Below are 23,237 nucleotides of genomic sequence, written 5' to 3' on the forward strand. Positions count from 1 at the left end.
GGGGACAGCGCAACATTAAAAGAATCTCAGTCTCTTAATTAGAACATCTGTTTGCTAAATCTTAGATATTAAATTTCAATTTTTCATAAGAAAACTCAAAGCTAAAATCTTGTGTAAATAAAAACAAATGTATTAAAACTCACAGTCAGTCCAAGTATCATCCTTGGCCGTACACTGACCAGCCATGCGAAAGCTTGGACAAGTCGCGGCTAATGAGTCGCGGCTTGTGATGTCATCGCCTGGCACCGCTCCTCCTTTCTGAGCATGCACATGGCCCCTATGTGTGCTGTTATCTGACGCTTGGCCACTGGGGCAATGCTGGGGCAACTTGGCTCGCATGCTCACAGAGAGGGCTCTGCGTGCCTGCTGCGGCATGCGTGCCATAGGTTCGTAGCACTGCCCTAGAATGTACCACCCCCACTATGGCTTAAACAAGTCACAGTGGGCTTGCTCTGTCATGCAAACTGTCTGACTATGCTATGCGTAAGATGATTTTTAGACTATATTTTGGAGGACTGTGAAATGAGCCGTGGACTTGCCTGTTCTTTTTTCCTCCCGGTAATGGATTATTTAAGTGTTTACAAAAGTTTGCTGTGTTATCAGAAATGATAAATTATAGGTAGTATTTGCTCTTCAAACCAGAATCAGAAATTTACTTTAAATTATGATTTCTCAGCACAGTGTGAAAGATTATTTATATTATATTTATTTATTTTTATTTCCATTCCTCCCAATAGCTGAAGCTTTCTGGATGGTTCTCTACAATTTCTCAAAGTACAGAATAAATACAGATACAAAACATACAGTATAAAGTTCCAGTATACAAATTTTTAGAAGTCTAAATTTCTAGCATACACAATTTGAAAGAGTTTAAACATCTAAAAAAAGTAAAACTAGCCCTGTTTAAAACAGCAGACATATCGCATTATATGCCATTAAATGCCTGAGAATAGAGGGCAATTTTAACTTGACACCAAAAAGATGGTGGTGCCAGGCAGTTCTTGGTGGGGAGAACATTCCATAATTGAGGGCTATCTCTGAGAAGGCCTTCCTCGTCTCTTTCCAGACCTCCCTTGCAGTTTGCAGTCAGAAGAAGGCCCCAGAAGCAGATTGTAGGGTCTGGCTGAACAGAGGGTTAGGAGAGGCATTCCATCAACTTGTGGTCCCAAGCTATACAGGACTTTATAGGTTAAAATTAGGATACTGAATTGGGCTCAGAAGTATATAGGCAGCAAATGCAAGTGGGCCAAATTGCTGCTACATGTTTGGATCCTCTAGTGCAGGGGTCTCAAACTCGCGGCCCGCGGGCCAATTGCCGGGATGGGTGGGGCACGGGGGAGGGGCCCTGTGGCCTTCAAAGCGCCGGTGGCGCCTGGGCCAGCGGTGGGATGAGCGGCCCACCACCACCGTGGTGGTGGAATACTTGATGTGGCCCAGTCTCACCCAGACTCTACTTCCAGCGGCCCCCAGGAAAGTTGAGTTTGAGACCCCTGCTCTAGTTCTAGTTATTGATCTGGCTGCCACATTCTGCGCCAGCTGAAGACCTGAACTGTAGAGTGCAATGCAGTAATATAATCTGGAGAATGTCAGAATGTAGATCACTGAAACCACACTATCCTTCTCCAGATAGGAGCATAGCTGGGCTACAGGCCAAAGCTGGTACAAGGCACTCCATGCCTCAGAGGCCACCTGAACTTTAAATGATGAAGATTGATCAAAGGAAACCAAGCCATGAGCCTGCTTCTTTGGGGCAGTGCAACCCCATCCAGAACAGGCGGAGTACCTTCCATCCAGTCAGTCGAACCTCTCACTAACAGCATTTCAGTCTTGTCTGGATTGAGCTTCAGGTTATTACCCCTCATCCAGTTGATTGCCACAGCCAGGCACCAGTTTAGCATATTCACAGCCTTACATGATGAGGATGAAAAGAAAAATAGAGTCATGTAGCTTTCTCTGGACAATGGTGCACAGCCTTCCTAGATTGAGATGAAAAGGAGAAGGAGAAGTTGCACCAAAGATTCCTGGTTTAGCATGCATTGAGGATCATAGCCCGTGTATGCGCTGGAGCAGAAACCTGGTAGCAGAGACTGATGGTTGTTTCCCAAGTGGTCTTTGGACCTTGTTCACTGCTGATGTCAGCACTTGATAGTAGTGAGTATCTTGATGTCTGCATGTAGGAATCGTGTCTGTTGGCAGTACTGGATAGGAGAAACTGTCTCCATTTGCATCATTTGCCTGTAAAATTGTGGCAGTATGATAAAGAAAAGTGATTCTTAAATTGTGATTTCTGTCTACACCTTTAGACAGGAATGCTCTGATCAGGAGAAAGTAGATGGATATGAAAGAATTCAAGGTGCTGTTTTTTCAAGGTTACTTGCAATGTTCCATTTTTCTCTGAGGTTTGTACAAGTGATTCTGGATAGGTCCAGATTTGTCTTTATGTACAACTTCTATCTTCAGGCATTTTATAATACTGCTATTAAGTAAAGCTTACTGCTGTTACATCAGTAGTGATTTAATATTGTGCTCAGAATGTTCATGCTGGTGTGAACAGATGGTGGAAGCCAATTTTCACCCTTTCCCTTTCCCTCAGCTATTCCCGATGCCATCTCCTCAACAGTTTTTGAGCATTCCCTAAACCTCTGGCTCAGATTTATGGGGCCATGAAGACTGCAGGGGAAGGGGGATTCTGAAGATGGCATCTTCCCTAATTCAGGCTGCAGAAAGGTTCTGGTAGATCAAAGTCCTCTGTGGTCAGAAAAGCCTGTTTTTGCAGGGCTGGAAATGAATGAAGGCTTCATTTCCTTGTGGGTAATCTGTTAAGAGTCACATGTCAGTGCTGGGCAGCTGAGAAGCAAGTTATTGATGAGTGACAGTTCAAGTAGTCAGGGGATGCTTAGAGCACATTGACTCGGTCCACCAGAGGTAGTGTCCCCACCATAGCACCACATGGGGCTCGCTTGTTACACCATATTTTCCATCATAGTTTTAAAAGCTGGATAAAATGATTTAGTCCTGAAAGTGACCTGCAAAGGACAAAAGAGCAACTTCACAATTGTAATCCTTTTCCTGTTTATTAGATTGCATTTTACCTGCTTCCAATCTTTCCATTTTTACTATTTTGAAAGGAAAATTAAAGTGAAGAACAGGAAAATAAGGGAAACCTTTCATTAAGAGGTAAGATTAGAAAGGAGTTTGATACCTCTTCTCAAGAAAATGTTTGATCTGGTAGATGGTAATATCTAACCCTTCAAAACAGCATTTTTTTCTGTGATTACTGTGATTATATGTAATCTGTGGTCTAAATTATAAAGTGCAGCCTTAAGTGTGTTAACTCTGCATGAGTTTGGAGAAGCAAACTTCAGCTATTCTTCAAGTTTATTCCCTGCTTCAATTCAAGAGGAATATGTATTTCCTTCAGCAGAACTTCACTAAAGATATTATGCCATCTTCTTAACAGCAATATCAGATTTAGAAATCAGATGCATCTATTACCCTGCTCTATTTTTCTGTTGTTACAAAAGGAAGGGGAAGGACACCAAAAATAAACATTTCACTGAATTACTTGAGTCCAAATATTTGGCAACAAAAGCTTTTGAAGACTCTCTTTATTGGAATTTAGTACCATAATAAATTCCTTCATTTCCCACCCAAAGAAATTATGGGAATTATCTATATCTACAGTCCATCCATTCTGACTTCTTGCATCCCAAATACAGTTTTGAATCGGTTTCAAAGTAGAATCTTTTCTTGCATTTATCTGGGATGGTGCTGCCTTACTTGCTGAACTCATACAAATTGCAAAATGATGTTTATTGTCTTATGTTGTTGTTCCATTTTTTCCCCTTGCAACCAAGTTGCAAGGAAGATAAAGAATAGTAAAGAATTTCACTGCCAGAATGGACCCTAGCAAATCAAAGCCATGGATAGAGCAGCCAGTTGCAATGACTTCCATCTCACATATTGTGCAGTTGAACTACCAGTAAACATGTATAAGAAGGAAGTTCTTCAGGTCTGAAACTGCAGGGAGAAGACATGGAAGCCAAATTGACCTGTCAACCAAAATTAAGGGAGTGCCATGTTTTTTGACACGGGATTCCATTTTCTTCTTTACAGCCAATTCAGAAATATTTGGATGAGGCTGTTTATTGAATGTGAGTGATGATTTTGGATTCAGAACCATTTCTGAATATCTCAACCCTGATTTTTCACAATATTTTCACAATATTTTTATTATGTTTGCTGCATTTTACTTGGAAACACAATGGGTTAGATCCAGCAAAACCTTCCCAGAGTTGGGAGCTGCCACTCACATTCATTAAATAACCATATCAAAGTATTTTCAGCAGAAGATAAATAGGATCTTCCACTGTATGATTTGCAGTGCGCTGGCAAGGATTTTGTCTCACAATAGCAACATCTAAAAAAACTTTCTGACCAAAGAGCTTGGCTATTGGGCTGCATAGAAATATGATAATTAAATAAATAAGGCTGCCAAAAAGAACACTTAGGGGAAATCTAGAAGTGAATTTGTATATGAAAAGACCTGGGATTAATCACAAATTCTTGGGCTCTAGTTAAAAACAGCAAGGACAAAAACCAAACAAAACTCACACACTGGTGTTTGAACAAGGCAACAAGGGTTTTCTGACAGGACAGCCAACTAAACAAGATATTTGGTGATGCTGATCAGAGTTTTTGAAGAAGAAATCTGTTACATTCTTAGTGACTAAAATCATAATTGTAATTGCTTTCTGCGAACTGTCAGTTAGTGGCTGACAGCTGCTGTTTTTGACAAAGTAATATTGTTAGGTTTCATATGTTTGTAGCTCTTTCTATAGTACCATAGTCCGTCCTAGGATGGGTTATAACAAACATGTTTGACTTGGAAAGGTTATTACAAAATTACTGTGTCAGTAATTTTCAATTCTCATGTTCTGAACAAAGGAGGGATTCATTTAATGAGATTAGGCTCTAATCCAAATTAAGCAGTGTACCTTCCTGCCTTGAATGCCCCCAAAAGTTAATACAGAAAGGGAATGGATTCTTGTTTTGATAAACATCAGGAAGGTATCCTGCTATGACTCATCCTTCCTATGTAGATCACAGTGACAAGGCCAGTCTCTGTCATTCTGGTAAACAGCGGCTCCTAATTTCCACAAGGCTGCGCAAAATCAGAATTGCTGAATTCAGAATTAATTTCAATTGACAACATCCCTTTTAATGCGATAATAAGACTGGAAAGAAATCGACATCATTGGAAATACCCACCTGTATACAAGAGCTTGGAAAGGCATAATCATGAGAAAGAGTTTCTTCTGATTCATAGAAGACGAGTTCCCTTGGAAGAAATCTTCTATTCCTAGGTTATATCAGGACAGCTGTGCTCTCTAGGATGCACCCATCATCTGAGAGTGCAGAATTTTAAAGAAACATATTAAGATCTCATGAGCTTCTTACTGGTGCTGTGCCAAAATCTGTCTTCCAGTATCTTGAATTTTCATCCTTGTAAAGGTTTCTTCTGCATTCTCAGGACATTTTAGAATTACTTTTGAACAGTTCTGGTGGCATTTTCAAGTTACTTTATTATTTTGAGGTGGCCAAGGGTGCTGTTTTGTGTTTTATTCTGTTATACCCTGCTCTAACTCTCTTTAGGTTCCTTGGCATCCTGATCTGCCAAAGCTCTGTGGGAGAGAAATTACTGATGCTTTCCCCTGGGTTTTGGCTGAAATGTGGGGAGATAGGCTGGCTGTAGAGAGGTAGATAGACTGGAATCCACTTCCACATGTGGTCACCCATCCAGCTGCAGACCCACACCTTTCTAGCTTAGCAAAGGTTAGTTCAGTGTCCAGCTATGTAGGCAAGGCACTGACAAACAGTCTTCAGCTGCCTGAAGTGTAAGGCAAATGTAAAACCATACATGATAACATGCTGAATCTTACCCATGAAAATGTATTTAATATTATTTTCTTCTTTGGCCATTTTTTGAATGCAAAAAATGCATTTGAATGTGAATTGTTGAAAAAACTGAGCAGGCAGTCTAGTCTACAGCCATCAAAATAAAAATGTCCTAGTTGATACAGAATGGAAGAGGGAAATTAAATGCATGGTTGCGTGAGGCAAGAGCCTAGACAGTTAATTTAATGTATATAGATCCAAGTCAAACTACATTTTAAAAGTATTTTTGCAGATTCTATTAGTAACAAAAACATGCTTTTAATATGGCACTGTTTGGTGAAATATCAAAAGCCAAGGAATGATTGAATAGGTTTCTGGAGTGCATGGAATGGAGCTTCAGTACTTTGTGACACCTTGTGACTTCATAGGGGCAGAAATGTTAGACAGGTTAATTCATTTTGCATGGTGTAGGTTGCAGAATTCAGTTTAATTGGTCATAATGGCATTGATTTTTTTTTTTTAAAGCATTGATTTCACCCATGAGTTCTCCTAGCTCTGAACAGTTGGTAGATATTTACATTTGTTGTTGGCTGCTAAGAGGTACTGGACTGTTCCTATGGATTGAAGGAATAGTTGGTAGATACTGCACATTAATAGTAGCTGAGTTTCAAAGAACTGGTTTCATTTGTGAACTTTGCACATGCCTGCCAGAATATCACTAGACAGGTAGCCTTGGGCACAATGCCGTCTCACATTTTCCATCTGCCCCATGGAACAAGACTGGCCTGCCTTGGAGAATTGTCAGGTTGACTAATGCGTATGAAGTGTTTTGTATACTTTAAAAGCATTATATCAAGACTAAGATGATCGTGTTGATGATTGCGGAATGAGAACCCATTATCAAGGAGGTTTTGTAGTTGCTTCTGTCCCCAACAGAACTAATTAACACTTTTGTATTCACTGTGTTTTTTTAATCTGTGAAAACATGGAACTTATTCCCTCTAGGCAGTTTGCTGTACTTGTTTCCGATACAGTCTTGAAAAATATTTGTATCATTTTATCCTCAAAGTGAGGAACTGGATTTTTGCAATGAATGAAAGGAAAATTTGAAAATCTTGCCTGGTAAATGCATGAAGTTATGAAAGAACTCAGACCTGCAGTTTTGAAATGCAAGCTGCTATTTTTGTACCTTAGCTTTTTGAAGATAACACTTGATTTAATCTTACTGTCTGAGATCCTGCAATATTATGCATAAACAGATCCGTGGTTATCAATGGGATTTAAGCAAGGGTAAGAAAGGCACAATAATGAATAATTAACTTCTATCATGTGTGTGTGTGTGTGCGCGCATGTGTGTATATATACACACATTTTCTGTTTAAAAGTCTGTTACCTCAGTTGCTTCCGGTTTATTTATGTGTTTTATTACATAAGTACTTCGAGAACACTGCTGTTGTTTGCTGCTCTTATGCTTATGATCTTTAAAGTAACAGTCTTTATTTTCATGCAGTATGAGATGTAGACATGTACAAGATAGATATCCCAGCACATTTTTCTATGTGGTGTGGACAAGGAGCATTCCTTAGTATGAATTTGATAGGTGGTTTAAAGAATGAAAATATGTATATGAAAGGAACATGGCAGTCAAACCAACTGGTCATGCTTATCTGTCAAGTATGTATTTCACTGAATGTTGATGGAGTTCAGTTTTTGAAGTGGAGTGTTTACAGGAGAACCAAACTCCTGCGGAAAGATAAACCATCCCTCATAGAAACATAGAATAGTAGAGTTGGAAGGGGCATGAAGGCCATTGGGTCCAGTCCCTGCTATTGCAGGATACCCCGTCACACCATCCCACTCAGATGGCTGTCTAGTTTCTTTTTGAGTGTCTCTAGTTTGGGAGAGCCCACCACTGCTCTAGGCAGCTGGTTCCACTGTCATATTGCTGTGACAGTGAGGGAACTTTTCCTGATATCTAGCCTGAATCTGGGTTGTCGTAACTTGAATTGATTATTCTGTGTCCTACACTCTGGTGTGTGTGTGTGTGTGTGTGTGTGTGCGCGCGCACGCGTGTGTGTGTACACTTTGCATCTGGTATGGAAAATCACTTTTGCACTGAAGAATACACAGTGCAATCTCTCCGCCTTTTCACCAAGGGAGTAGGGGGAACTGATCGTGCTCTTGCCTTCTCTGAAGCAGTCCTTTAGAGGAGGTGATCTGCAGGATGATCTAAGTATCTCATTGCCTTACTTGGAAGGTGATGTTCTTTCTTTCCTCTCTGGTCTCTGCAGCAACATCTACCTTTGCTCCAAATTCCCACCCTCTCTGCTCTCTCCTTTTTTCCCTCTTTCCGTGGAAGGATGGTTGCCCAATTCCTTTTCTTGTTCTTTTCTGCCGTCGCTTCATCCCTATCTGTATCTATGAGGTAGTGAATAGGAAAACAGAAAAAATAATGGATGAAACAGTACTTGTAGTGTAAGCATGAACAGGGCTGAATCTTGACAACAGAACAGGTAAACCTATTTAGTATGCTTGAAAGTATTGTGTCTGCCTCTTGCCTGATGTTTCGTAATTAATGAAGGACAATTGTTTTGCTCCTTTTATTATGCTACCTGTGTTGGGAATGAGAGGCAGTTGTTCTTGGTGTGTGTTTAAAGGCCAGGGAGACCACATGGCCACATGGACTCTTCAGGGGGAGGGGGAAGGAAAAGAGTCCAGGGAAATGGGACTGCCAGATGTTGAGACGGAAGAGGTGGGAGGGCATATCTCAAGGCCACCCACTCCGGGTATTCAGGTGGACCCTGAGAATAGCCACAGTCTGCAACTTTCTGGAGGTGCAGTTCCAAGAGGCAGACCAGCCATGGCATGGCATCAAGAGAGAAGGGCTAGCCAGCTAGAAGAGCAGTGTACAGCTAAGAAGTTGGCCTGCCTTAGAAGAGCTCTCCCAGAGGAATGGGATCCAGGGTTACTCAAAAGGAGGGTTCTCAGACTACTTGGCTTCCAGTTTGGGTTCAACAGACCACTCTGTGCATGCTCAGAGACTCTTTCTTTGTTGCTTATGCTTTACGGGATGTGTATTGGAGAATAAAGAACTTTTGCCAAAGAGTTGTTGTGTTGAAGGTGTACTGCTTTCAACTGACTTGCATACTATTGTTTCTACAAAGTGAATTGACAGTTAAACAGGTTAATGGATACGTTATGGGAGGGAATGAACATCTGGAAATTGTGTGTTTAGTTTATTCTGATTGTTCAGTATTTATAATGCCATACATAGCCTGTTGTTTTGAAGGTGTGAAGAGAGAAACCTCGCTCCCAACAGCCTGCATATATCAGGTGTACTGCTGACCTGTTTCTCAGTTAGGAGTGCTACGATCAAAATTCAAGATCAACAATTACTTGAGCTAGAATTTGGTTATCCCTTCCTGAGTATTTAATTCTATGCATCATCGTATGTTATCACCTATCATAATCACGTCCTGCTGAGTAATGTCACTAGGACATGACATTTTTTACATAGTGTTTTTGTTTCCTTTGAGACAGCTGGAGTTCACCATACTGCCACTTTTATAAGTTCCCAGAACCTCAGCCAATTGTTAAGTGTTTGGAGCCCTTTTTATAGATCTTTCCTTTCAGTGCAGTAATTCAAGTTCTGTGGGGCTATACACACTGTAGCAACTCCCTCCCCCTTTCTTTACATGCTTCTGCTCATCCAGTCAACATTGCCGGCATGTTTTTCATTCCTGGATTTCTCTACATGCCACATTTTAAAGGGCTAGAACGCGGGAGTGCAGTTTTTCTTATGGGAAGAATGACATGCTTTCCTAGCTTTGTGACTGATCAAGCAGCCCAGTGAAGCCCCAGTTCACCCACTCAGTGCATAACACTCTCTGATAACAGTTGTCCCTTCTTTCCTTCCATCTTAGTTGCTACTCAGCAGCAGTAGTAACCATGTACTGCATTCAGCTGACTTGTTTCTACAAGCTGAGTTGACAAGTAAATAGTACAAGGGATATGAGATGAGAGTGGCTGAACATCTGGAAATTAAGTGTTTAGCTTATTCTGATTTTTTAGTATTTATAATGCAATACATGGATCTGAAATCATCCAAGTGTGTTTTCTTAAGTCAGCAAAATGTTTCCTCACAGGTTCGCTTCTAATTTTAACAAAATGCATTTCCTAAAAGTGATCTATATGCTGCTTCAACAGAGAATCCTTTTTGGTTTTAGTCACTCTCTTTCTTGCTGACTTAACACCTTTTGACTCTTGGTCTTCTCTGTTCAGTCTCATTGGTTTCCATTTATCATCAGTGGAGTTGCTGGGCTTGAGGGGGCCTGTGCAAATTGCCCTTGGGTGTGAGGGCAGTCCTGGTGGCTTTGGCATCCCCTACTTCCCCTTTGCTCTCAAGCCACTCATTCCTCCTTCCACACACTTTGAAGAGACTGTAAGTTGTGCTGGACAACCAAAATCTCTCTAAAGCTTTGAAAATAATAAGCATAAGGGAGCTGTTTGTTTCCTTTCCTTGTCTCCCCACATGATACCTGGGCAGCAGCATTGGGGGCGAACAGTAGCCTGGAATCAGGTCCCAAAATAGTGGTGCTGCACTGGTACTGACTGTGCAGTATTGTGCGTGTTTTCATTGTTGTTTCTTTAAACAGAGCACAGGCATGCTGCAGGGTAAGGCCCAGGCATGTCTGTTGCCACCTTCCTTTCCTGGAGCACTCTGGACTCCCATGGTTCCAGAAGGCCTCTGGGGAATGTATGAAGAGGCTGAGGAGGGCACACCTGGCCTCCATTTCACATAAAACGGGACAACACTCACATCATACTTAACAACTAGTGGTACCATTTGGGGGCCTTCTAACCCACAAGGTCCAGGACAAGCACCCTGGCATTTATCCCTAATGATGCCAGTGTGCTTCACAGGTTGAGAACCAGTTTGCTTACCTGTGATGTCCTGCTTGTGCATTTATTTCATAGAAGTCTTTGAGCCTTTTTTCATCGAACTTATTACTGGTTGACTTCATGCCTCATTTAGACCTTTCTATTTACCATAGTCTGGATTAACTATTTATTGCAAAGCATTTAAGCCTGATAACTCTGTGCTGTTTTGACGTAAGAGAGTCTGTTCCTGTTGTTTTTTTAAAATTTGCACAACGTTTTTCATTAAAATAGCAATACTATAAACAGTGATGTTCTCTTTTGCAGGTTTGACAGATGAAAAAGTGAAGGCCTATCTTTCTCTCCACCCCCAGGTACTGGATGAATTTGTGTCAGAAAGTGTAAGTGCTGAAACAGTGGAAAAATGGCTGAGAAGGAAACACAACACAGAGAAAGGTAGGATGTTAATAACTTTTAGACGCTCTGAATAGATCTCTGAATGGTTTTGGAAAGGTATATTCTTAGTATATTATATTATTATTTTGGTACATGATGATCTGGTTAGCACAACACAACGATCCACCATGGCCTGATTTATCCATGGGACTCTTGCATTGTGCCAGCCCCTCGTGAGGGCCATTTTTGCATGGTGCTTGTGGGTGGGTGGTTGTGCCTTTTTGTGCCACGTGAAGGGGCACAAAACAGCAGGGGTTGTTTGAGGGTTAGACAACCCTAAAATAACCATGGTTCTTTTAGGATTATTTGAGGATTATTCTAGGATTATATGTCTAATGCTGAAACAATTCCTGCAACTTGGTTTTGCATGATATGAAAGCCATGGCAAGCTGGGAAACAGGATACCAGGCAAAACGGCTGTCCTGCATCGTCAGCGCTATGGGTCAGCACCCATGAATAAATTAACCCACAGTGGGCAGTGATGAGGTGCAAACACATGATTCAAGAGAAACCAAAGGTAGCAAGCGGTGTAATTAACCTTGATAAATTCTGCCTAAATAATACGTTATATATAACTCACTCAAAGGTTGTTGTTTTTATTTTGCTGCTTGTAGCACACTTGTAAACTTACATGTAAATAACACAGATTTATTTTATTCTGCTGCTGAATCTTTCTGGGCGGTTTATGATAATTCTTGCAGCATGTGCAAGATAGCATGTGTACAGAACCATATTAACTTCTGTTTTGTAACTGAAACATAAATCTGTTATATTTTTTATTTTTAAGAGCTCCAGTAATTAATTTACAGTGTAACCAGACATTCTAGTATATGTTCATATCAAAATCGGGCCTCATTTTGCTGGGGGAAATAACCGGCTACGGATGTTTTACTACCTTGTAACTGTAGAAGAATAACTTGCATCAGGCTAAATTTGAGATCAATTTTATATTTATTCATTGATTTGGAGCATTTAAATTTTTCTTTCCAGGCAAAAGCCTTCAAAGTGGCTTATAAGAACTAATAATTATACAGTGTCTGCTTTCAGACTTGCAATCTGAAAAGACATGAGACTCAAGAAAAGGATGGGAAGGGAAGATGGGGGAAAGGTGTGATGGTGATGCTTGATTCAGTTGGAGCGGACTGTTCCAAGTGAACTCCGGCTTCTTGTTGCTGCTGCTGTATTATTACTAAGGACCTATGTGAGGGGAAATCATTCCTCAAATAGAAATATAAATGTTGTTGCCATGTGCCATCAAGTCATCTCTGACTTACAGTGACCCTGTGAATAAAAGCCTTCCACAGTGTCCTGTCCATGACATCTTCGGTTAGGTGTTCTAAATTCAAGCCTGTGGACTGCTTTATGGCATCAGTTCTTCTCTTATTTGCTCTTCCTTTTCTTCTTCTGCCTTTGACTTTCCCTGGCATGATTGTCTTCTCCAGTGGGTCTTGCCTTCTCATGATGTGTCTGATGTATGGCAGCCTCAGTTTTGTCATTTTTGCTCCTAGAGAAAGCTTTGACTTGCTTGCTTATCGATGGCACCTTCTCAAATTGGATGGAAGTAACTAGTGGAGTGCCAGAGGGTTCAGTCCTGGGCCCAGTGCTCTTTAATGGCTTTATTAATGATTTAGATGAGGAAGTACAAGGAAAGATAATCAAATTCACAGATGACACAAAAATGGGTGGAATAGCAAACACTTTAGAAGACAGAATGAAGATCCAGGGCAATCTTGATAAACTTGAACACTGGGCTCAAAGCAACAGAATGAGACTCAATAAGGACAAGTGCCAAGTCCTCCATCTAGGAAAAAGAAACCAAATGCATCGATACAAGATGGGGAATACGTGGCTCAACAGAACTGAAAAAGACAAAGATCTTGGAGTAATTGTGGGCAATAGGCTAAACATGAGCCTATAATGCAATTCAGCCACCAAAAGGACAAATGCTGTTTTGGGATACATTAACACAAGTATGACTTCCAGATAATGAGAAGTCGTAGTTCCTCTATTCTCTTCACTAGTCAGACCTCACCTGTAGTACTGTGTCCAGTTCTGGGCACCAAGATTTTATTTATTTATTTATTTATTTATTAAAACATTTTTATGCCGCCCCATTCGCCGAAGCCTCAGGGCGGCTTACAACATTAAGTTAAAAAATAATTATAACATTAAATTTAAAAAATACAAACATTAAGTTAAAATGCAAAAATAACAATATAAAATAAAAAATAACAATATAAAATAAGTCACCCTGGATTTAAGAAAGATGCAGGTAAATTAGAAAGGGTCCAGAGGAGGGCAACAAAAATGATCCAGGGTTTGGAAACACTGCCCTATGAGGAGAGACTGAGGACCTGATATCCCTCTATAAGTACCTCAAAGGCTGTCACAAAGAGGAAGGACAAGATCTCTTTTTGCTGATGCCAGAGTGTAGGACACGGAATAATCAATTCAAGCTGTGGCAACCCAGATTCAGGCTGAACATCAGGAAAAGTTTCTTCACTGTCAAAGCAATACAACAGTGGAGCCAGCTGCCTAGAGAGGTGGTGAGCTCTCCCACACTAGAGACTTGCAAGGTGAATCTGGACTGCGCTCTTTGTGAAAGTGTAATGTGGTGTCCTGCAATAGCAGGGGATCGTGGCCCCTTTCAAGTCTAATATTCTATGATTTATGATCAAGGACCCACTCCTGCACTCCTTGCACTGCATCTGTTGTCCTTCTGGGCTGCCCTTCTTTTCTTTCTTGTCTTCCGTAGCTTCTCTCTCTCTTTCTCTCAGTGCAAGCTTATTTTTTCTCTCTCATTAGGGCAAGATGTCCTTAGGTGCCATGCTGGTGTCAATCGAAGGAGGGAGGGATCACCATTGGGAGCTAGTTGGCAGTAACTTACTGGGTTGTGTCATCCCCTTCTCCTGTGGTTCAGGATAAGCTAGCACCAAGGTGTTGGTCACTCAGGAGGTCTTAATAGGTACAGGCTAGAGATATGCACTGGGTAAAGTGAGGACAGATAAATCTCTCATCAGTTATGTCCTCTCTAAAAAGTAAAACTCCTCCCAAGCTTGCTAAATTGATTCCATTACTCCTTGTGGTGGCAAATCAGTATCTGAGACAGTAGTAATGGCACAGGATGTGAGTGTCCTTTTGACAGATAACAATGTTTCTTTTGGATTTAAAAGAACATCTTAGAAAGGACAAGAAGGGGATACACAAATTCAAACATAACTGTCTAAGCTATGGATTGCTCAGCTACATGAAATAGAACAATAGATATTCAATTTGTCCTGTGCTGTAACTGCCTTTGCAGGGCCTTCTGGTCTCCCAAATGAAGGTTTGTTTTTTTAATATGCCAGTTAATCAAAATTCTATTTTAATTAAACATGATGTTAACATTCAGCCTGTGATACCTGCACCACTAAAAATATAATTTAAAATTCTACTCTGCTTGCATCTCATGTTTATTGGGCCAAACATATTCCATTTCTCCAGTGGTTCCTGCTTGGCCACTCTTTACTTTTGAGAAGTACTTCCTCCTGATTGATGGGTAAGGCTGCCTGCAATAACTTCACCAGGGGGAAAGGCTTCCTTTCAGCTCCAAGATTTGTCTGGCTAGCAGGTAGCAGGCATCTGGCATGGTTTGTATCTGTGCTGTTGCAACACCATTTAAATTTTGTAAGAGAGAATGTCATCGCTTCAGGCAGGGACTTGGGCTATGCTTAGTCGTTCCCCAGCCTCCAAGGTCTGAGAAAAAGGGCATGCTGAGGAGGGAAGACTGCTTCTGAAGAAAGACAGCCTTTCCCTCCTGCACAGATTTCTGGGCTAGGCTTCTCTCCCTCCCATAGAGATCAGGAAAGTAGCAGGCACCAAACTCTTCCTCATTTCACAGCTGGGGAGCTGAAAGTGAGGCCAAGCAATCATATTGCCAAGCATCTCACAGCAGGGGCCAGGGATGGCTTGAGTGCCAGCACTCTTAAGTCTGTGCAGGCCTTTGCTTATACCACACATAATGGGGATAGGTAGGTGGGGCTCATGTAAACCATGTTTCCACTACCAGATGCCTCAGAGATCTTCAGGCATTCAGTGTGAAGGTCAGATGATGCCATTGCAAGTATGCCTGGTTGTACACACTTCCCATGATCAGACACACACTAATAAAGTAGGGCGTTTTTAAGCTGGTTCAACACAATGTGCTTCTAAAGCCCTCTTCAGACGATCACACTCGACAGCAGCTGGGTATGCAGGAATGATGGGGGTGGTGCTTGTGTGCACCCACATCTTGCCTTCTCCCCTCTTTGGCTTCCATAGAGGACCTTTCCGTACTCTCTTCCTCAGTCATAAATTGGCATCTGGTGTGGGGACTGGGCCTGAACATTTGTGTTTCAAAGGTACAGGGCAGATGGATTGCAAGAGTGTGAAAAGAGCCAAACGGTAGAACTGAGGACTATTAAGACTATGCAATGTGTTGTTGGTGAGTTAGGGTGAATATTTGGAGGAGGGTCCACTTGCTTTCTTGTAAGAAGAACCCTCTTGTGGTAATGTTAGGAGATCTCTTGGATTTTAAGGAGAGGCTTTGGGCCCTTGTAGTTTCCCATCCAGAGTAAAAGACTTGTTTTCATCCTGTTTTAAGAAGCTAGTCTAACTGCCTTGAGGGGAGCCAGAGAACACTTCTGGAACAATCCATCGTAGGCTGAGTAGGGGACAGTCCCTATCTCCCAGGTCCTGCAGTTTGGGTATGAACAAATGGAAAGAAAGAGCAGTTCTATGTTTCTCCTATCCGGAACAAGCATCTCCTATCCCGCCATCCCCATTTGCCCTCAGCACCAGCTTGGCAAGGAGAAGCACTAAGCACTCATGTGGTAGGAGCAATATGGAGAAGGATAGCAGCTTCTGGGTTCATTCCTGTCCTAAGCAGCTTCCCCACTCTTTGAAGCAGCGGTGGCACCAGGAGCTCAGTCAGTTGGTGAGAACATGTTTATTTACTCTTAAATCAAATCATTGGCAGTTCTCCATGCAAAAGGGGTTTCACCATGTGAAAGGGCTTCCCTTTCCTAGTTTTTTGAAAGGATTGCTTTTGTAAGGGGATTTGTGTGCAAACAGCTTGCCAGTAAGATTATGCACTATCCTCATCTTTCTTTGTAGTATTTCTGGTGCCAGGAGAAGATCTTTATGTTCATTGGGCCTTTTAAATAACTTCTGCAGTGGGGACCTCTCATTTTTAACAGCTCTGTGTTAACAGGCTGCTGTCAGTTTTCTTCCCTATCATTCCCCCCCCCCCTTTTAAAAATAAATGTTACTGCTGTTTCTCAATTACCGAAAAGCAGTTTTGCTGCATTTACAAGAATTGGGTTTATTTGCCTAATACCAGCAGATCTGTTCCAATAGCTGGTGGATTTCAAGGAAAATTAACCCAGGGACACTTAATGGTAAATTAATGGGACTCCTAAGAATGAACATCTGTCCTATTAAGCCTCAAGAAGCTTAATCAATACATGAAGAATACGTGATTATGTATTTTTCATCTAGGAGAACTGGTAGGACCACTTGATCATATAAGCATATATAGAGACACACATGCATACATGGACATACACATGTACATACATAAGGTGTCAGCAGCCCATATCTCATAGTCCATATATCACAGTGCTATGACTGTAACCTCTGCCATGCTATCCAAGAGAGGATAGCACCCCCTTATGGTTATACGTTCATATACAATTTTGGCTTGCAGCCCTTCCCGTTGCTAGCATGCAGCCCCTGAAGTGGTTTTCTGAACCCCATCCCACCCCCACCCCCCACAACAAGGCTGCACACCCCTGCTCTATAGGTCCAAAGAGGTTGTCTTGCCTTCCTTTTGGCTCAGTTTCTGTCATTCAAAAGTGGAAAAATTGCATTATTGGGAGTTAGAAGGGCTTCCATTTTCCCAGGAAAAGGGAACTCTTTCCCAAGGGTTTCTATTTTCCCAGGATCTAGGGTTTTAGAAAGTCTGATTCTTGTTCATACCTTTGGGCAACCTACTTAGGTTCCAGATTTTCTACTTCCACAGCTAGATAAGATTGCATTGGTCTAGCTTATGAATCCCAGTAGCATCCTTCGCTGAAGGCCATCACAGTTCATTGCTTGAGAAATGAACTTCCCTTTCATAGTTTATAGAACTTTCCTTTCAATTTAAAGTGTAAGGCGGCAGTCTGAAGTTCTGCCCATTGATTCCTTAGACCTTATTGCACTGATACATTTGATTCCCCTGATGAAGCCATATTTGCCAAAAAAGTGTGTCTAGTACATCATTCTACCCTGGGGATGTATACTGTTTCTACATGTACAAAGAGAAGACAGCAGCACTCAGAACCACTGGAAGCAGGAAAATTTGAACTACCCTAAATTTCTGTTGTTGGAGATTCCAAAGTGGTGCAGTTCTTCAACCCATTAAAAAAAAAAAAAAAACCTGTGAGAAGAGGGCAGGACTGAGCATCTTGCAGTCAGTGGCAGAAATATGACCCAATGGTATCTGGAGTGTTCTTTTTGGATGGCTGTATGTATAATCATCCAAGTCCAGTGGGATCTCCTAATATTTCCTTTGATATGCATTTCTTAATATTCTTAAAATTCTGAATGATCTTTTATGATTTATATATAGATAGATAGCTCTGGGCTTAGGCTGAGAGCTGAGGAGAAGTTCCTCTCCCCTAGTTCCATTATTTTAAGGAACTCTGTGAACTAAGAGGGAGGTATTTCCCAAAAATGAAGATTGTACCACTTTGGAACCTCTGAGAACTGAAATTTTCAGTAAATTCAAATTATTCTTTCTGTTCGCATTCCTTGCAGATGCAATGTGGTCAGTTACTTGTTTTACCTGTCCAATAGAAATACTGGGCTGGTGGAGGATGCCTGTGGCGCCTCATACAACCCTCTCCCACCCCCCTCCCCTTTTCAAGAATGAATTGCAAAGTAGAGGAAGCCTATACCCATCTAGCCTCCTCTCTCTTTGCACACATGCAAATTATCCATACCCTGTTCAGCCTTGCTGGAAGTCACCATGTACTGGAATTGCATCCATTTATTTGCATTGGGTCTGCTGCATATGCATGGATAGTGTTAAAGGCTACAGGCCAGTGTAGCTGTAACTGTAGGACTGAAATTAGAATTTGGCTCAGCACTTGTGTATATTTAATTTTCAGTTTTAGACATCTGGCTGAAATTCTGAACTGAACAGTTACATATCTGGATATTCCTAGGTTTTGGAAACATAGGCCCTTGCTGTTGGGGAAAGAAGTGATGTGTTAGGCTATTAATAATCTGCTTCCATTATTATGTAACTACCTTTAGGTTGCTTCCAGATGGAGGAAGCACTAACAATCAGAATACAGTGTGCAAATTTTCCATCATTTTTTACTTAAAGGTTTTCTGCACTAAGAAGAAAGATGGAAGCTGTACAGTAGAAACATGAGAGGGCAATGAGTAGAAGGCAATGACCTCTTGTCTCCCCGCCCCACAAAAAGCAAACCAAAATTCTGTGAATGTGATGAAGAAGGCAGTGCTTTCAAAGAAAAATCTCACTTGAAAATTGTATAATTCTTTACTGGGGAACCGGTGTTCCACCAGATTGTACTCCAACTCCCGATAGTCTCAGCCAGCATGACCAGTGGTCAAAGATGTTGGCATTTCTTACTCTCAACATCTGGAGAGCCATAGGTTTCCTCCAGTGCTGCTAGGGAAGGAAGCAGTTTTTCTGTACTTAAGTTTATTGTATCTGGGAAAAATTGTTTCTAAAAAAATAACAGTGAATGATGTGTTAGTATGTGACACTGCCTCACAGTAATGGGGCCCACCTCCTTCCGCGCCGCCCTCCAGAGGCCAGGACCACCGGCCCAGGACCCGGCTCCAGCCTGCTTCCCCATAAAGTGCTGCCCACTGAGATCTGCGGGAGAGGCCCTTCTCCGGGAACCCTCCGTGAAGGAAATTAGGAGGGTAGGTACTCGGAGGAGGGCTTTCTCTGCGGTAGCGCCCAATCTATGGAATGCGCTCCCCGGAGAGGTCTGCCTGGTGCCGTCGTTATTTGTTTTTCGACCAGGCGAAGACCTTTTTATTCAAACATCATTTTAATTGCTAATATTATTTCCTTATTTTATTCTTTGGCCAGGGCGACTTATTTTATATTGTTAATTCATTTTATATTTTTAATGTATTATATTTTAATGTTTTGTGAGCCGCTCCGAGGCTTTGGCGAATGGGGCGGCATAGAAATTTTCTAAATAAATAAATCATTTAAATCTGTTGCTTATGAATACATAATTCTGAGGATAGATTACCTCAAGGAATGTCTTGCCTCTAGCAGTTTCAGTATGAAGATTGACCTTCTCTGCAGTGGCACCCTCCCTGTTGAATAATCTCACCTCTGAGGCGTATCAGGCCTCAATGCCAGTGTGTTTTACACATTTATTGAACCTTTATTTATGTACACTGGCTTTTCCCTAGCTATGAACTGTCATTGTATCAGTTTCATGAAATTATTTTGTGTGCATGTATGTGTGCACACAGCTTTTGTTTGTCTGTTTTCTTCATGCTTATTCTTTTGTCCTCTCAAGGTATCTAAAGCAGCACATCGGAAGTGCTATCACTGGTTACTCACCCATGTTTACGATATTGGTTTTTGCATTTCAAATGTTTTAGCAGGGTCTGTGCAAGTGCACACTTGTACATATTTGCTGGTCTATGGCAACATCCCTTACCTGGGGAGACCCTTTTCCTGCACGACAATTTCTTTAGATGGAGTTGTGCATGATCCTGTTGTCATAAAACAAACCCCTGAAATGAGGTAGCCTCAGATGACCCCTTGAGAGGATACATGATTGAAAATGCTGAGCTACCATACTGATTGTACAAAGAGTAAGTAGTGCAGCAAAGCAAGTGCCACAAAAAATAAAGTAGGGGTCCCTTGTACTTTCCTCCAGAGAATCTTGACTGCCCATATGCATTCTCCGAGTTCCCAAATATTTTAAATACACTGCCCTTTCCTGTTATAGTACATAACAATCCTTGCTTCTAGTTGAAGTGGCTGCTGTATAACATTAGACATCAACAGGTTGTGCCAGAACTGCTTTATCAGTGTGGCTAGAAGTTTCACACACATTTGGCAGCAAAAATGGGGAAGCAACTCAGGAAAAGGTGAAGGAAAAGCATTGTAGAGCTTCATATTTTCCCCATATACATGTTTCTGTTCTTACTCTTGGATGTCTAGGTAAATGAAGTTATCACAACAATTAATACACTTTTTGTTGTTGCTGCACTTAGCTATTTAGATACTGTGTCCACTTGATATTTTGCTTTTTTGATGTCTGCCATGGTCCTTTATGCAACACTAGATTCCTGGAGCTTAGCAAGTAGATGGTACTCAGATCTACCATGGGCAAATGTTACTTTCCCACAGTAGTCCAATTAAGTCGTCTTTCCCAGACTTTAAAAATCTTGTATTTGTTTGTATGTTTGTTGGAAACGTAGCAAGAAAGAGATGTATAGATTGATGGAGCTGAATTCTTCCTGCACCTGCCACTTACCTCCCTATTGCCTGTTTCCTCAAGCACTTTTTCTCCCAGCTGGGCTAGTATTTGAGCTTGGCCAGGAGAAAAGGGCTTATGTTGAAACTATAAACGAAGAGAGAATTTACCATTTTCTGCAATGCTGAGACTGCACCCACCATCAGACTCCTGAACCTTTTATTTGTGCATTATGGAGGCACACCTCAGACTGCAATAAACTTGCCTATCACTATTACTTCTAGTTTGAACTGCATTAGAAGGTAGAATGATTCCAGACAGATCGGTTCAAATATCCTGAAAGGAGAAAGGAATGTATGTTCTTGTCATTTTTCCAGTGCTCATGTTTGTCCAGAGGACACTCAAACATTTTCTTAGTATAATGTTTTCTATCCCCAGAGCATAATAAATAACATACGTCTCTAGTATGAATGTACGTATGTTGTAGTTACAGTAGGGTTCCATTGGAGAGAATGAAATAATTCCCTTGACGTAAATAGGATCACTGCTCTCTCCCATGTGGTAACCTATCATTTCTACTGCTAATGATCCCCTTACCCATACTGACGTTAGCAGATGATTCCCAAGGGGCATTTTCTTTTGTTTCTCTTGTCAGCTGGTCTGAAAAGAGAGAACTATTCAATCTTCTCTGCAGATGTTAAGGATTGCACTAAAGTTCAGCAAAAGTCTGTTTGTTTTCAATGTACTTAGGAACATAGAAACAGGAAAGTTAGCCAGCAAGACAGTATATTTTATATTCTATGGCAAATTAACACTAGAAGCAAATAAATTCACAGGGATTTGCTTTCTTTGCTTTTCTTGTGTTGCAAGATTATTGATTTTACTTTGTTTTTGTTTGCTTTTCATATAAAAGAAAGCTCAGCTCCTGCAGGTAAAAGCATTGACACAAAAAGGGACAACACTCAGAATAGCATATTAATTGACAAAGAGCAAATGCAAAAGAGAAGCAGCAGTTTTGAAATCTTTCCAAAAAGCTTACAGTATAGCGAAAACAAACCCCAGAGACAGTTACATTTTGTTCTTATGCTGCTGAGCTAAATCTGTAGAGTTCTGTTGACTTGTGAAACACCAGTTCTCAGTAACTTGAAACTCCTCTCAGCATTATCCCAGGCCATCAAACACTGACATTCTAAAAATCATAACTGTGTGTCTGTACTCGCACACAGCAGGGGTATGAAGTATTGCTAGAGGAGGTACAAGGAAGTTTCTCAGTGTCCAGCTTGAACTTTTGTATGTGTCTTGATTAAGGCAGAGGATAGAGAGCCAGTTTACCCCCTCATCTACTTATATGAGGTAAACTGGAGGTAAACTGGACCCTTTTATTTGTAGTGCTTAATAGTGGCCTGGAAAAAAAAAAGAGTGAAGTAAATTATTTTGGATTTCTTGCTCAGGTTTCTGTGCAAACCAGCCAGAAAATTGATTGTTTATAATCTGCAAATTAATACTGAGTTGTATCTTGTGTTCTGCAGATTTTGATCATTTTTGTTTTTAAAAAATGTCATTTTGTTTAAAGAACTTGGCTGAGCTCATAGATATTAGATCGCATGTATCATATTACAAGCAAGGCTTTAGGAGTTGCTGGAAGGGTAAATTGGAATACATTCTAAAACATGCCAAAAGGCACGAAATGTTGGAGAACAAATGTGAAATAGAATTAATGTGGTTTGGGGGTCTAGAGGATATTCTGTATTCAGGAAAGGTCATGCAGAAGGATTGCTTTACATCTTAGTGGTTATCAAAATAATAATACTTTGCAGGTGCTAGAAAGCAGCAGCTTTAATGGAGAAGTTCAGTGAAAGGGTTTGTCTGGTACATTTCACTGACAAATGTACACACCAGGTCAGCCAAGTAGCAGCCAAACTAGCCTGTCAAAATTCTTAATGATCTGATTGTACTTTTTGGAGTTTATGAAAGTTCCAGATTTGATATATTCTTGGCTTAGGAATACAATTCAAGTTATGCATATTTTTCTGACCTTCCTTAGATAATTATATTCTCAATGAGAAGGGAGTTTGCTATTTTGTATTTTTTGGAAGGCTTGTGTATTTATTTAATTGCATTTTGTTAATTGGTATTTCATTCAATATGGTATTTTATTTAAAATAAATTTGCTGCATCTTTGGGCTTTCTTAAGCCTTTTGCTACAGTTATCTATATTTGAAAATGCTTTTAAAAGGAGGTGAATGCTCCAGTATTGCTTGTAAGGAGCAGATAGTCATTTAAAAAATCAAACGCTTAATAATGTTTCATGAAATAAGGTGGTATTGCTTTGGGTAACTTGCCCCTATTTTTAAAAAAGAGGTTTCATTACTGCTCCCCTTGACCAGTAAGACAGCCTTTAGCAAATTAAAAATAAAATTAAAAATAACTTTTCACAAGCATTGGGGTGGATGGATTTTGCCTGACCATAACTGATGCCCTAAATATTCTCCCAAGACAAAGGTGAAACTTCTAGGA

At 40.9% G+C, this 23,237-nt stretch overlaps 1 protein-coding gene across 10 annotated transcripts in view; it reads left to right on the forward strand.

The window, feature by feature from the left end:
* Positions 1-23,237, forward strand: part of PDE10A (phosphodiesterase 10A) — a 275,032-nt gene that overhangs the window by 170,469 nt on the left and 81,326 nt on the right. For all 10 annotated transcript variants that reach the window (XM_044421393.1, XM_044421421.1, XM_044421403.1 and 7 more), the window contains one exon: positions 11,104-11,232. In XM_044421393.1, coding sequence (XP_044277328.1) covers positions 11,104-11,232 — 129 coding nt within the window. The remainder of the gene's footprint in view (positions 1-11,103; positions 11,233-23,237) is intronic.

This window comes from Varanus komodoensis, unplaced genomic scaffold (assembly GCF_004798865.1).
Source record: "Varanus komodoensis strain SLA01 unplaced genomic scaffold, ASM479886v1 scaffold1, whole genome shotgun sequence".
Lineage (NCBI taxonomy): Eukaryota > Metazoa > Chordata > Lepidosauria > Squamata > Varanidae > Varanus > Varanus komodoensis.